Here is a 15,976-nt window from a genome sequence, read left to right as displayed (position 1 = left end):
ATGCTGAATCACAGAGTGAACTAAAGGGTAGATACTAATTTTCTCAAAGTGAAATTCTCTAGGTACGTAGTACATGTGAGTTGTGTGCCTATCTCCTCTCCACGTAGCTGGTGCACCACGTTTAGTGGTCAGTCTTCTTAAATGCCTTTGTAAGTTAATAATTTATAAGCAAAAGAACAAATCGTCTTGGCTTTTACACTAAAAATTCTATTTTATGAAAATATGGCCATGTACTGTTTCAGTGTGGTAATTGTTCGGGAGCAGGCTCCGCTTCCTTTACATGCTTTAGCAGAGCGCCTAGCACATCCTGTGGGAGGGGTTTGGATTTTCTAAGTAGGTGGTTCCCATATCATGGTGGTACATATGGAGATCCTCTTCCTGAAGGTAGATTGGTGTACAGTTGTAATAGAGTTAGAAAGGGGAAGTGAAGGGCTACCTAAGAGAAGGAACCTGGCCAATTCTGTCCCCTCCCATCTTCCACCCCTGAGACTATTTATTACTTTGTCTTTTACTTCTTTTTTTTTTTTTCTTTTCCTTTTGTGATGGAGTGAATGAGAGCTATATTAGGCAGATCTGGATTCAAACTCTGAACTCAGGATTTACTTGAATCAAGAAGAGATTGAGAAACAAAGATTCATTTTCTCCATATGTGAAACAGAGATACCACCTACTTTGTGGTACACAACAGTATTACAAAGTAGGTGGTGTCTCTGTATGTGGAGAAAATGAATCTCCCTTTCATATATATAAACTTTTATATATCTGTATCAATGTATTTGTGGTAGGGTGCATGGTGCATAATAGGTATTAAATAAATGTTACCTTTCTTATAACCCTCTTTCCTTGCCTTACCTCCTCCCAGTGGAGGGAGTTGCAGGGGTTGGGGGGCATGGAATAGGAAGAAACTAAACGAGAGACTATGCTTAACAAGGAGGAAAGATATTGAAGTCTCCAATCTTCTGAAGGAGCTGAGACATATTCTTAAGTTTAGGTAATCGCCAACACCATTCTGACCCCTTGAGAGAGGATGTTCACAACTAACTCATCTCAATACCTGAGTCCATTTGAGAAGTTTTTCCTTGGCCTTCCTTACCTACCTTTGCTTTCTCTTCTGCTCCTGAAGTGCGTCATGCTATCCTCTATTTGTAGCTATGCCCCTCCCCATTTCCAACCAGAAATCGTATTTTCTGAGAGCTACTCTCAGCTGGATATTTGACTTGATTTGGTTTAAAGTAATTGACATAAAAATCTAACACTTAATTGGTGAAACTACTTTTAGGGATAGGTTGCATTTTAGAAGAAAACCTTATTACTTAACTCACTGCTATAGACTAAGGAAATGTTTTGGTTTTGTTTTATTTGTATGTTCTTTTAAGCACACAACTTTAGAAAAACCTTTCCTTCTCTTAATTTTATCCCTACTTAACCCTCCTCCTCATATTACGCATGCATACACACACTTTGAAAAATGGCTCTAGAAATTGGACTTCAGTGTGCCAGCACAAAGAAATAAACCATATTTGATATACTTTGAATAAAAATACAATTTTCCCCTAAAAGGAACCAGGGCTCCTTTGAGAAATGGCTGATTCCAGGGCTGGGTTAGGGAAAGTTCCAGGCTCTTCTTGTACAACTTATTGTGCCAGAATGCAAGGAATTGTTAAGAGAATGATGGGGACATATCAAAAGGACACTGAAGCCAAATCAGGGACTATTTGAGCATCAAAATAATGATTGTAATGGATCCTAGCCAACTGAATAAAATAGAATGATCTTGAGCCTATACTGATATAAATTAGTAAGGGAATAAATTGAAAGTTGGACAAAGAACAAGATATTTTCCTATTTTCAAACTTAACCTTTGCACAAAATACTCATTAATTATAAAGAGAAAAGAGTTACTTTAGAGTGGAGAGCCCTGGCAGACATCACTTTACCAGCAATCAAAGGGATCATCATCAGTAATGGCACAGACAGAAACCATGAGCTACCTGATAGAATGCAAAGTATGAAGCAACGCTTCTGTGAGTTCCTACTTAGTACACGTCAGGCTCAGCATGTCTGAAATTGAATCCCTTACTTATCCCTCAAACATGTTCCAACTTCAGCCTTTTCCATTTTAGTTAATGTCTGCTCCACAATTTCCAGTTCTCAGGCCCAGAAGCCTCAGGGTTATCCCTGACTTCTCTCTGTCTTGAATCCCATATGTTATGAGTCAGAATTCGACTCAATGGCAGTAGGTTTGGTTTAGTTTTCTGTGTTCAGAGTCTAACCACTTATCTTATCATCTTCATTGCCACTACCCTGGTCTGAGCCATCATTCTGTTACTTCAGTGGCTTCAAACAAGCCTCCCTGCATCTGTCCTTGCCTACGGTCCATTTTCTGTGCAGCACTCAAGAGTGATCCTTTAAAATGTGAGTCAGCCTGTGTCACGCCTCTGCTCAGCCCTCAGCTGGAGCTGCTCATCTCACTCAGAGTAAAAGCCGGAGTCCTCACAGTGGCCTACAAGACTGAGATCTCCACCCCGCACCTGTTTGTCATCTCTCCTACTATTCCCCACTTTCTCATTTATTGAATAGCAGCCACAAAACAAACTGCATCTTGTTTTTTTCCTTGAAAGGTCAGCATGCTTCCACCTTAGCATCTTTGATCTGTTTTTTCTGCCTGGGATGCTTTTTGTCAGATATCCACTTGGTTATTCTCTCACCCCCTTCATCCCACCACCCCATCTCCCTTTTTTTTTTCCCAACAAGAAGCCATAACTTTATTAATGATAGAAACGGTACAAATTTCAAACCAAACTGCAGTTACTTTTTTGAAACACCAAAAAAAGTCCTTGTTTTCAGATGGTTACATTGTTAATTCCGTAATAGCATTAACAACATCATTACTGTTGTTCTTAGGGCTCAAACTGCCTTTGCTCTTGACACGTTTGCTTGTGACATGACCAATTCTGTGTCCTTAACTTCCATACCTGTTTCATCAACCTCTTCCTCGTCACTCTCCTCTTGTACACTTGGAGTTTGTGTGTTTTCTTGAATGTTCCAGACGGCTTCACCTTGAACTTTGAATTTCTCTGCAGCTGTTAGCTGTGCTTGCTCAGACAAATCTTCAATGTTGGCTTCCCCTAAAACTATGTAGGTATCTGAAGCTGGGCTCTTGTAGACATCTGGCTTTGTGATTACAAAATAGATATTCTTAGATTTACAGGTAGTGACTCTAGTAACCCCTGTGACTTGTTGAAGACACAGTTTGGACATAGCCTTCCGTGCCTTCTTTTCACTCTGACTCTGTTGGCTTTACTGACTGATTCTTCATCTATTTCAGCTGCTGCTGCCAGCTGGGCTTGCTGTGTGGTTGCCTGTGTATAATCCTGTTCCTCGAGCTCTGGTACTGATTCTTCACTGTCAGATTCTGTTCCAGACCCTGTCTCAGCCTGGGGCTGTGGCAACTCCTGCTCTGTAGCAGAGATGGTTTCTGTGGCTTCACCGGGCATTTTGTGCGGGCAACGCAGAACCAAGATGGCGCCAGAAACAGCGAGTGAGAGCGTGCTCCACGCCAGTTACAGAAGTCCCCATCTCAATTTTTCTGTGAGGCCTACCCTGACTACCATACTTTCTATTTTTATTGCTTACTGCCTGTCTCTCCCTACTCCATTGTAAGCTCTGCAAGGGCAAGAATGGTTGTTTTAAAGTGCCTAGAACAGTCCTGGCACATAGTAAGCCCTCTATACATATTTACGTAATGAATGAGCCCCACTGAAAAGATTCACTGAGTCGAAGTCTATGATATCTGCTCTAACAAAAGCTCCATAGGTGATTCTGATTGTATCGATAGCTAAGAACCGCTGACTTAGAGTGAGGAATTTGGAGTGGAATTTGCATGCCTGCTGATTCATCCAGCAAACATTTATTTATTAGCTGAGATGAGATTTAGGATGGTGTTATGGATTGAATTGTGTCCCCCAAAAATATGTATTGGAATCCTAACCCCTATACCTGTGGATGTAATCTCATTTGGGAATAGGATTTTATCTGTTATGTTAATGAGACCATATCATTGTAAAGTATATCTTAAACCTACTCGCTTTTGAGATATAAAAAGAGCCGATTAGGCAGAGGTACAAGCACCAGTTAGGAAATGACAGATGCCACATGGAAATTTCCAAGGAACACAGCAAGAATGCTCGAGAAGCCGAGATAAGGATTTTCCCCTAGAGTGGGCAGAGAGAGCCATCCCCTAGAGCCAGTGCTGTGAATATGGACTTCTAGCCCTCTAAACTGTGAGAAAATAAATTTCTGTTCATTAAAGCCATCCACTTAAGGTGTTTCTGTTACAGCAGCACTAAGAAACTAAGACAGATGGAGTGCTGGGGACACCACCATTTTATACAGGAATGGAGGCTGAGAATGAAAAATCAGGAAGAAGAGAATGTTGCTGAAGTTGGGAAAAATTTCAAGAAGGTAGTAGTGGTTATCAATCTGAAATGTCATAGAAAGTCGAGTTCAGATTGTGACTAAAAAGTGCAGTACAAATTTGACCTTAATGAGAATCTTCATTATTATGGTGAGGAACAGAAATCCTATTGTATGGGTTAAGAAAGAAATTGAAGATGTAGAAGTGAAGATATCATACATAAGTTATATTTTGAGTATTAGAAGCTGGAAAAGAAGGTTTAAAGAGAGCAGGGTTAATTGATGGAGCTAGTACCTTGGAGGCAGTAGTGGTAGAGATCAAGGGTAGTGGAAGAAGCCTTCCTTCTCTTTGAAGGCAGGAAGAATAAACATCTATTTTGATGGCTTTCTTAGGTGGTAGGTAGAGAGGGAGTTTGCCTGCCTTTTGTACTATGAAATGGGTGACTCCGTCATTGGCTGAGAATGAGGGCAGCGGGGGCATGACAGAAAGTTTGAGACAAGCCTGATGATGGTGGTTAAGAATAGGGGATTAGAGGCTTACGACTCAAGTGTCCTGGCTCTTGTTTGTTCTGATTCTTTTTCTTTTTTAATTTAAATTATGCTTTAAGTGAAAGTTTACAGCTCAAGTTAGTTTCTCATACAAAAATTTATGCACACATTGTTATGTGACCCTAGTTGCTCTCTCTGTAACATGACAGCACATTCCTTCTTTCCACCCCAGATTTCCTGTGTCCATTCAACCAGCTCCTGTTCCTTTCTGCCTTCTCATCTTGCCTCCAGACAGGAGCCACCCGTTTGGACTCCTATATCTACTTGAACTAAGAAGCATTCTCTTCACAAATATCATTTTATGTCCCATAGTCCAGTCTAATATTTGTCTCAAGAGTTGGCCTCGGGAATGGTTTTAGTTCTGGGTTAACAGAGAGTCTGGGGGCCATGTCTTCCGGGATTCCTCCAGTCTCAGTCAAACCATTAAGTCTGGTCTTTTCACTAGAATTTGAGTTCTGCAACCCACTTTTCTCCTGCTCCTTAAGGGACTCTCTGTTGTGTTCCCTGGCAGGGTGCTGGCTCTTGTTTGTTGAGTGAAAGTACGTGAACTCTCTGTAGACTGTTAAAGCAATGTAAGGTAGCCTTATTCTTTTAATTCATCATCACCTTGCAAAGCCATTTTATAGTATGATTTATTAGATTATGGCTTTATTTACATTATTTATATTTAACTTCTAAGTATATTCCTGATTACTTTATTAAGACTAATAGACTCTGCCTTCTTTGTTGGGTTAGGGAAATAGCCAGTTATATAAATATCAGATATTTGTAAAACACTTTTGTCTTATTAGTACTGCAATTATAAAAGATACCTTACTCTTAAGATGTAATTTTAAAAATACTGCTTATGTGCTCCATTTCAGAAGGTGACGTTTTTTAAACTGTCCTTAAATTCTGAACAGGCACTGTTCTGTGGTTACATAAGCAGTGGCTACTGCTACACTGATCCACTCAGGGCCATGCTGTAAGGATCCCCTGCCAGCATGCAGCTCTATTACACCAGTCTTTTATGAATACTTTCCTCAGAGCTACTCACGGGCAGTCAGGGATGATGATATCTTTTTTTGTATCTCTAGGGCCAATCACAATACCTAAAGTATAATAGTTCTAATAGTTTTTTTTTTTTTTTTTATTGTTGAAAGAGCAAGCATTATGGTTATGGTGGCCATATATCCAAGATTTTCTGGGTCACTTGTAATTTCAAATACTTCATTTGCTCCCATAAGCATACTCCTTTTTGTCAGATCATGGACCCCAGTTTTTGATTTGGAAATGATAGTTGATCTTCTGAGCTGGGCATGTGGTCAAAGTATTATGGGAGCCAAGAGGTGAAAGGACATAATTTTACTGAGAGGAGAAAGCAGGGAGGAGTTGAAGACGCTTCACAGGACAAATGCCATTTGAGCTCTGTCTTAAAACTCATGTCTGAGTTTGCCGTGCAGAGCACAGAAAGGAGTGTACTAGCAAGATAGCACACTATGCATGAGGGCATGGGCCATAAAAATTCATTTCATGTTTGGAGAATGAGTTTAGATAAGTCAAAATGTATTTTTGGAATGTATAGTAGCTAGAGAGGAGCCTGGAAAAATTAGAATATTAGAATAGCTTGTGCAGGACCTTGAATGGTAAGATTTTGGATTTAATCTTAATTTCAGCATTGGAAGGAATGATAGTGATTTGGATAACTTCTTTGTTTGACATGTGAGGAAAAATTGAAGAAGCTTGTAGGAGAACACCCGTTTGGTTACTGCCAGAGTTGGCAGTGGACCCTGGGACTTGAACTTGTTTTAGTGCTTCGCCCAGTAAACCAATTTATAAAACTTCTCCTCTGTCTGATTTGAATTGTGTTTTTGGTATGTATCACATAATCTGAGGAGCCCTGGTTGCACAGTGGTTAAAGCGCTCGGCTGCTAACCAAAAAGTTGGCAGTTTGAACCCAGCAGCTACTCTGCAGGAGAAAGATGTGGCATTCTACTTCCGTAAATATTACAGCCTTGGAAACCCTATGGGGCAGTTCTTCTCTGTCCTGTAGGGTCACTATGAGTCAAAATTGACTCGAGGGCAGTGAGTATCACATAATCTACATGAAAAGATTTATCATTGGTTTATCATGGTTATTTTTGGCTTTTAATAGGAATACACTTCTGTTGGTTGCCACAAGGTGGCATTGGCCTCAAAGTTACTCTATTAGATGTGTATCTTGGGCGTTTAGTATGATTTTCTCCCTGCTTTTTATCTTCTTAAGTTTATTTTTACATTCCTCTTATATGAACTTTAATGGAATGGATATTATTAAATTAAGGTTCCATCACTAATGCTAGTGAAGTTTTCTTTTCCTTTGCCATTTTATTCTGTAAGATTTTAAAAAATTAGGTGTAAAAATTTCAGCCATTACAGAAATGTATAACTGGGAAAGTGAAAACCCTTTGTTATTCTACTTCATCTTTCCATATTAGTACATATTAGAGCTATATTATTTGTAAAAAATGACAAATGGTGTTTTAAATATTATTTAATACTACCATATTAAGAGTTTCCTATTGTTTAATAGTATAGTTTATTTAAACTTTGCCCATATTAAAAGGTATTAGGCCAATAGTTTTGTGAGTTTTTCTGTCCTGAAGTAATCATTTTAAATTTTGTTTTAAATACCACTTTCACCAGTATTTTTTCACCTGAAACAGTTACTGTATTCCTGTTAGCATATATTGCCGAAGTTGTTAATGAAATGAAATTGTGAAATAAATACTTGTGTTTAAAACAGGAATGCAACTACAATTTATTCTTTGTAAAATGTGTGAATTACTATGTCTTCAGTACAAGTAGTCCCCGACATACATTCCAACGACCCTGTCGTAAGTCTTCTTATGTAAGTCAAATACCTCCTTTTTTTAGCTCTCACTATTATTGTTTTTTATTATCAGTGTCTTTATAAATTCAATCTTTATTTGTCTTTGAGCATTGGATACATTACGTAAAAACTTAAAGATATATTTTCATACATACATAAAAAAATACACAAATCATGAAAATTTACTCTGACGATGAAGAAGAGCTGGATAACGTTGGCAGTTTGTCTGTTGAAGACCAGGCCATAGTCTGCTATAAGGCAGTGTTTTGAAGGTAGATCATAACATTGAAATCTGTGAGTGAACATCTGAGAATGATAACATCAGCAAATTTCGTGCTGCAACATTGTATGTAGTACATCTTACTAACGGTAAAGATGTGTGAAGTGTGGATCGTCATAACTTGAATACATCATAAGTTGGGGACTACCTGTATGTATGTCTTTTAGGTCTTTCTGGTTAATCTTAATCTTTTCATAGAGTAAGGAGTTTTAGAGTTCATCTAGTTTAACTCCTAGGATATTTCTGTCATTTGTCTCCCAAATACATATATTTAATGAAATTCTTATATAATACTTTTTATAAAAAAATTTTAACAGTATTCTTTTTGAGTTACTTCCATATTAATTGCTTTTTCAAATCATGTGTGACGAGAACTCTTTTTTCTTTCAGGTTGTTTTTGAGCACATTCACTCTAGCAGTTTCAGCTGGCGCTGTTTTGCTTTTACCCTTCTCAATAATCAGCAATGAAATCCTGCTTTCTTTTCCTCAAAACTACTATATTCAATGGCTGAATGGCTCCCTGATTCATGGTTAGTATATATTGCTTGATCACAGTTAATATTTTACTCTTTGATTGCACTGTATTTTAAAATATTTCTTTTCTTAGTTTTTATCATAATTTGTAACTTCTTGTAGTAAGCCATTTGAGTCCTTAATGAAATCAGAAAATCAGAATGTTTACTTAACATTCCTATTCTTTGTTAGTTGTGAAAGACTTTTCCGTTTTACTCAATCAAGAAGGAGTTTTATACTTACCATGATTTTGATAAATTTTTACTTAAATATTTAGCAATAGAAATTTGGTTTATCTGGATATGTCAGTAGAACTCAAGTTCCATTTATTTAAGACCTAAAACACTATAACCATAGTTTCTATTTAATTTATTTGCTATTAGCTTTTTAGTCATTTTAGAATATATGATGGAAGGAAATAAATCTTTTCTGTCAACTACAAACTTTAACAATAATGTGGTTTTAAAAAATAATGATTTATTATAGGCAATATGGTATATTGCTTTGGAGCTAAACAGACCTGCATTCATATCTTGGCTCTGCCATTTTCCAGCTGACTTTGGGCAAGTCACTGTTTTTCTTTGATCTCTGTTTCCTGTTCTCTTGAAGTGCTATTGTAAAACCTACCTTGCAGGCTTGATTTTAGGAAGAGGAGTAATGTCTGTAAACTAACTGCCTCTTTATAGGTGGTAGCTATTATTATGATGGTTATTTAGACTGTGAGGTATTTTTCTTTACTCTTTCTGAAGAGTCTTACTTTTTTTTTACATATTAATTTAGTGTGTGTACACTTAATTTTTTCTCTCATAGAACATGTTGGCACAATTATTTTTTGCGGAGGGCATAACATTTTATAATTATCTGTTAGAGTTGAATTACAGTTTCTAGAGATTTTGTTATCTTTCAACCCCATTTTATTTGTGTTATTAGTTGTTATAAGTGTTATTCGTTATTATTTTTTAGTGTCTGGTGTTATTAGTATTAATAGTTATTTTGTTATACACGCGCACACACACACATATATTTAGCAGTGGTCATGAGGATGGCACAGGACCGGACAGTGTTTCGTTCTGTTGTACATAGGGTCACTGTGAGTCAGAACTGACTCAACAGTACCTAACAGTAACAACATATACATACATACATATATGTATATATGTATGCACACATATATGTTTATATGTACATACATAAATATATATATATGATACAGACATACATGCATGCATACATACATATATATGTATATATGTGTGTGTATATGGATAGTCCCTGGGTGATGCAAACAGTTAACATGCTTGGATGCTAAAGGTTGGAGGGTCAGATACACCTAGAGGCACCTTGGAAGAAAGGCCTGGTGATCTACTTCTGAAAAATCAGCCATTGAAAACTCTTATGGAGCACAGTTCTACTCTGACACACATGGCATTGTCATGAGTCAGAATCAACTTGATGGCAACTGGAGAATATATATATATATTCTCTGCTCCTTGGAAACCCTACAGGGCAGTTCTACTCTGTCCTATAGGGTCACTGTGAGTCGGAATTGACTCAGTGGCAACAGGTTTACAGCTTTTTTTATATATATATATTTTAGGATATACCGTGTTTTTACGCAAATAACACACACCTTCTATGTTTGTTTGCCAACTGCTCCCTCCCCATGTGAGGTATTTTCGTAAGCATTGCTATGCTAATTTTTTTTTACATGTTGCTGTAAAAAATTAACATAGCACACTTATGAAAATACCTTGCAGGGAAGGTAGTGGTTGGTAAACATAGAAGGCATGCATTATTTGCATAAAAATATGGTATATGTGTGTGTGTATAGATATACACTTGCATACATACATATTGAATGATACAGGAACGTCAAAGGAAGATGGAAGGAATACACAGTGTCACTGCACCAAAAAGAATTGATACACATTCAACAATTTCAAGTGGTAGCATATGATCAAGAAACTACGGTACTAAGGGAAGGACTCTAAGCTGCACTGAAGGCAAGAGAAAAACAAAGCTCCAGGAATTAACGGAATACCAATTGAGATGTTTCAGCAAACAGATGCAGTGCTGGAAGCATTCAGTCATCTGTGCCAAGAAATTTGGAAGATAGTTACCTGGCCACCTGAGTACAAGAGACCCATTTATGTGCCCATTCCAAAGAAAGGTCCAACAGAATGCAGAAGTTATTATTATTTTTTTTATTGTACTTTAGATGAAGGTTTACAGAACAAATAGTTTCGCATTAAACAGTTAGTACACGTATTGTTTTATGACATTGGTTACCAACCCCACAAGATGTCAACACTCTCCTTTCTCTACCTTGGGTTCCCTATTACCAGCTTTCCTGTCCCCTCCTGCCTTCTGGTCTTTGTCCCTGGGCTGTTGTGCCCTATTAGTCTTGTTTTGTTTTATGGGGCTGTCTAATCTTTGGCTAAAGGGTAAACCTCAGGAGTGACTTCATTACTGAGCTCAAAGGGTGTCTGGGGGCCATACTTTTGGGGTTTCTCCAGTCTCTGTCAGGCCAGTAAGTCTGGTCTTTTTTCTGTGAGTTAGAATTCTGTTCTACATTTTTCTCCAGTTCTGTCCAGCTCCTCTGTTTTGATCCCTGTCAGAGCAGTCAGTGATGGTAGCTGGGCACCATCTAATTGTACTGGACTCAATCTGGTGGAGGCCATGGTAGTTGTGGTCCATTAGTCGTTTGGACTAATCTTTCCCTTGTATCTTGTTCATTCTCCCTTGCTCCTAAAGGGGTGAGGCCAGTGGAGTATCTTAGATGGCTGCTCAGAGGCTTTTAAGACCCCAGATGCTACTCACCAAGGTAGAATGTAGAACATTTCCTTTATAAATTATATTATGCTGATTGAGTTAGATGTTCCCCGAGACCATGGTCCCCACAGCACTCAGCCCAGCAATTTGGTCCCTAAGGTATTTAGATGTGTCTATGGAACTTCCATGATCTTGCCTTGTACAAGTTGTGCTGGCTTCCCCAGTATTGTATACTGTCTTACCCTTCATCAAAGTTATCACTTACTTTTTGTCTTTTTAGTGGTCCCCCCACTCCCCTCCCTGGTAACCATCAAAGATTGTTTCTTTTTGTGTGTAAACCTTTTCATGAGTCTTTACAATAGAGGTCTCATACACTGTTTGTCCTTTGTGATTGACTCATTTCTTTCAGCATAATGCCCTCCAGATTCATCCATGTTATGAGATGCTTTACAGATGCATCATTGTTCTTTATCGTTGCATAATATTCCATTGTGTATGTACGACAGTTTGTTTATCCATTCTTGTTTTGATGGGCATCTAGGTTGTCTCCATCTTTTTGCTGTTGTGAACAATGCTGCAGTGAACATGGGTGTGCATATGTCTATTCGTGTGATGGCTCTTATTTCTCTAGGATATATTCCTAGGAGTGGGGATTGCTGGATCATATGATATTTTTATTTCTAGCTTTCTAAGGAAGCACCATATCATTTTCCAAAAGGGTTGTATCATTTTGCAGAATGCAGAAATTATTGAACAATATCATTAATATTACACTTAAGTAAAATTTTGCTGAAGGTAATTTGGAAATGGTTGCAGCAGTACATTGACAGGGAACTGCCAGAAATTCAAGCTGTGTTCAGAAGAGGTTGTGGAACGAGTACTAGCATTGCTGATGTCAGATGGATCTTGGCTGAAAGCTGAGAATACCAGAAAGATGTTTCCCTGCGTTTTATTGACTATGCAAAGGCATTCAACTATGTGGATCATAACAAATTATGGATAACATTGTGAAGAATGGGAATTGCAGAACACTTAATTGTGCCACGAGGAACCTATATATAGGCCAAGAGGCAGTTGTTCGAACAGAATATGGGGATTCTGGGTGTTTTAAAGTCAAGAAACGTGTGCAACAGGGTCGTATCCTTTCACCATACTTACTCAATCCGTATGCTGAGCAAATAATCCAAGAAGCTGGACTCTGTGGAGAAGAATGCAGCATCAGGATTAGAGGAAGATTCATTAACAATGTGGGATGTGCAGATGACACAACCTTGCCTGCTGTAAGTGAAGAGGACTTGAAGCACTTACTGTTGAAGAACAAAGACCACAGCCTTCAGTGTGGGTTACACCTCAACATAAGGAAAACAAAAAGCTTTCCAACTGGACCAATAAGCAACATCATGATAAATAGCAAAAATACTGAAGTTGTCACGGATTTCATTTTACTTGGATCCACTGTCAGTTCTCATGGAAGCAGTAGTGAAGAAATGAAACGAAACATTGCATTGGGCAAATCTGCTGCAAAGGATCTCTTAAAGTGTTAAAAAGCAAAGCTGTCACTTTAAGGACTAAGGTGCACCTGACCCAAGACAGGATATTTTCAGTCGCCTCATATGCAGCTGAAAGCTGGACAATGAATAAGGAAGACCGAAGAAGAGTTGATGCCTTTCAATTATGGTGTTGCCAAAGAATATTGAATATACCGTTGACTGCCAGAAGAACAAACAAATCTGTCTTGGAAGAAGTACAGCCAGCATACTCCGTAGAAGCGAGGATGGCTAGACTTTTCTCACTTAACTTCGGACATGTTATCAGGAGGGACCAGTCCCTGGAGAAGGACATCATACTTGGTAAAGTAGAGGGTCAGCAAAAAAGAGGAAAACCCTTGGCAAGGTGGATTGATATGGTGGCTGCAACATTGGACTCAAACGTAATGGTTGTGAGTATGGTTTTGTTGTACATATGGTTGCTATGAGTCAGAACTGACTCAACAGCACCTAACAACAGCTGTATAAAAAAATACCAAACCAGTCCCATTGCCGTCAAGTCAATTCACATTCACAGTGACCCTATAGGACAGAGTAGAACTGCCCCATAGGGTTTCCAAGGAGTGGCTGGTAGATTCAAGCTGTCGACCTTGTGGTTAGCAGCTGAGCTCTTAACCACTGCACCACCAGGGTTCCAGCAACAACCGTGTGTGTGTGTGTGTGTGTGCATATGTGTGTATATATACGACATTTAGATATACACACATACATTTATACATATATAATTTTATAGTTATGTGGTGGGTCAGATACATTCTTTTTGAACACCAAAGGTAGGTGACCAAACCAAGACAGCTTATTTTCAGATGAATTTTCATATGGAACTAAATATTTTTCCCCCATCCCAATGAGAAACATTTTATAATTAGTGAAGACAGTCTTTTTTTTTTTTAATTGTGCTTAAATGAAATTTTACAGTTCAAGTTAGTTTCTCATACAAAAATTTATACACGTTGTTATGTGACCCTAGTTCCTCTTTCTATACTGTGACAGCACACTCCTTTCCATTCCGGATTTCCTGTGCCATTCAACCAGCTCCTTGTCCCCTTCTGCCTTCTCATCTCGCCTCCGGACAAGAGCTGCCCATTTACTCTCACGTTATCTACTTGAACTAAGAAGCACACTCTTCACAAATATCATTTTATGTCTCATAGTCCAGTCAAATCTTTGTCTGAAGAGTTGGCCTTGGGAATGCTTTTAGTTTTGGGCTAACAGAGAGTCTGGGGTCCATGTCTTCCGGGGTCCCTCCAATCTCAATCAAATCATTAAGTCTGATCTTTTTACTAGAATTTGAGTTGTGTTAACCCACTTTTCTCCTGCTCTGTCAGGGAGTCTTCTGTTGTGTTCCCTGTCAGGGCAGTCATTGGTGGTAGCTGGGCACCATCTAGTTCTTCTGGTCTCAGGCTGTGGAGTCTCTGGTTTATGTGGCCTTTTCTGTCTCTTGGGCTAATATTTTCCTTGTGTCTTTGGTGTTCTTCATTCTTTGCTCCAGGTGGGTTGGGACCAATTTGTGCATCTTAGATGGCCACTCGCTAGCTTTTAGGACCCCAGATGCCACTCACCAAAGTGGGACGCAGATAATTTTCTTAATAAACTTTGTTATGCCAGTTGACCTAGATGCCCCCTGAAACCATGGTGCCCAGACCACTGCCCCTGCTACTCTGTCCTTCAGAGTGTTTGGTTGTGTTCAGGAAATTTCTTAGCTTTTGGTTTAGTCCAGGTTGTGCTGACTTCACCTGTAGTGTATGTTGTCCTTCCCCTCATCTAAGATAATTCTTGTCTACTATCTAGTTAGTGAATACTCTTCTCCCTCCCTACCCACCCTCGTAACCATCAAAGAATGTTTTCTTCTGCATTTAAACCTTTCCTTGAGTTCTTATGATAGTGGTCATATACAATATTTGTCCTTTTGCGACTGACTAAATTGACTCAGCATAATGCCTTCCAGATTCATCCATGTGATGAGATGTTTCACGGATTCATTGTTGTTTTTCAACGTTGTGTAGGATTTCATTGTGTGAATATACCATAATTTGTTTATCCATTTGTCCACTGATGGGCACCTAGGTTGTTTCCATCTTTTTGCTATTGTGAGCAGTGCTGCAGTGAACACGGGTATGCAGTATCTATTCGTGTGATGGCTGTTACTTCTCTAGTGTATATTTCAAGGATGGGATTGCTGGATCATGTGGTACTTCTGTTTATAGCTTTTTAAGGAAGTGCCACATCGATTTCCAAAGTTATTGTACCATTTTACCTTCCCACCGACAGTGTGTAAGAGTTCCAGTCTCTCCCAACCTCTCCAGCATTTATTATTTTGTGTTTTTTGGATTAATGCTAGCTTTGTTGAGGTGAGATGGTATCTCATTGTAGTTTTGATTTGCATTTCTCTAATGGCTAATGATCGAGAGCATTTTCTCATGTGTCTGTTAGCTTCCTGAATCTCTTCTTTGGTGAAGTGCCTGTTCATATCCTTTGCCCATTTTTTAATTGGATTATTTGTCTTTTTGTTGTTGAGGTTTTGCAGTATCCTGTAGATTTTAGAGATTAGACCCTGATTGGATTTGTCATAGCCAAAAATTTTTCCCCGTCCGTAGGTTGTCTTTTTACTCTTTTGATGAAGTCTTTTGATGAGCTTAAGTGTTTGATTTTTGGAGCTCCCAGTAATCTAGTTTCTCTTCTGGTGTTTGTGCATTGTTACTTATGGTTTGTATTCTGTTTATGCCGTGTATTAGGGCTCCTAGCATTGTCCCTATTTTTTTCTTCCATGGTCTTTATCATTTTTGATTTTATATTTAGGTCTTTGATCCATTTTGAGTTAGTTATTATGCATGGTGTGAGGTATGGGTCTTGTGTCATTTTTTTGCAGATGGATATCTGTTTATGCCAGCACCATTTTTTAAAGAGACTGCCCCATTTAACTGACTTTGGGCCTTTGTCAAATATCAGCTTCCAATAGGTGGATGAATTTATGTCTGGATTCTCAATTCTGTTCCATTGGTCTATGTATCTGTTGTTGTACCAGTACCAGGCTGTTTTGACTACCGT

General features: G+C 38.6%; 1 protein-coding gene across 1 annotated transcript in view; it reads left to right on the top strand.

Moving 5' to 3' along the window:
* Positions 1-15,976, top strand: part of LMBR1 (limb development membrane protein 1) — a 243,155-nt gene that overhangs the window by 41,218 nt on the left and 185,961 nt on the right. Inside the window, 4 exon segments of the mRNA XM_023727978.1 lie at positions 3,329-3,391; positions 4,341-4,416; positions 4,418-4,464; positions 8,487-8,626. Of these exon segments, the coding sequence (XP_023583746.1) occupies positions 3,329-3,391; positions 4,341-4,416; positions 4,418-4,464; positions 8,487-8,626 (326 nt within the window).

This window comes from Trichechus manatus, unplaced genomic scaffold, assembly GCF_000243295.1.
Source record: "Trichechus manatus latirostris isolate Lorelei unplaced genomic scaffold, TriManLat1.0 scaffold00020, whole genome shotgun sequence".
NCBI classification, from domain to species: Eukaryota; Metazoa; Chordata; class Mammalia; order Sirenia; family Trichechidae; genus Trichechus; species Trichechus manatus.
This window is presented reverse-complemented; position numbering and strand designations above follow the sequence as displayed.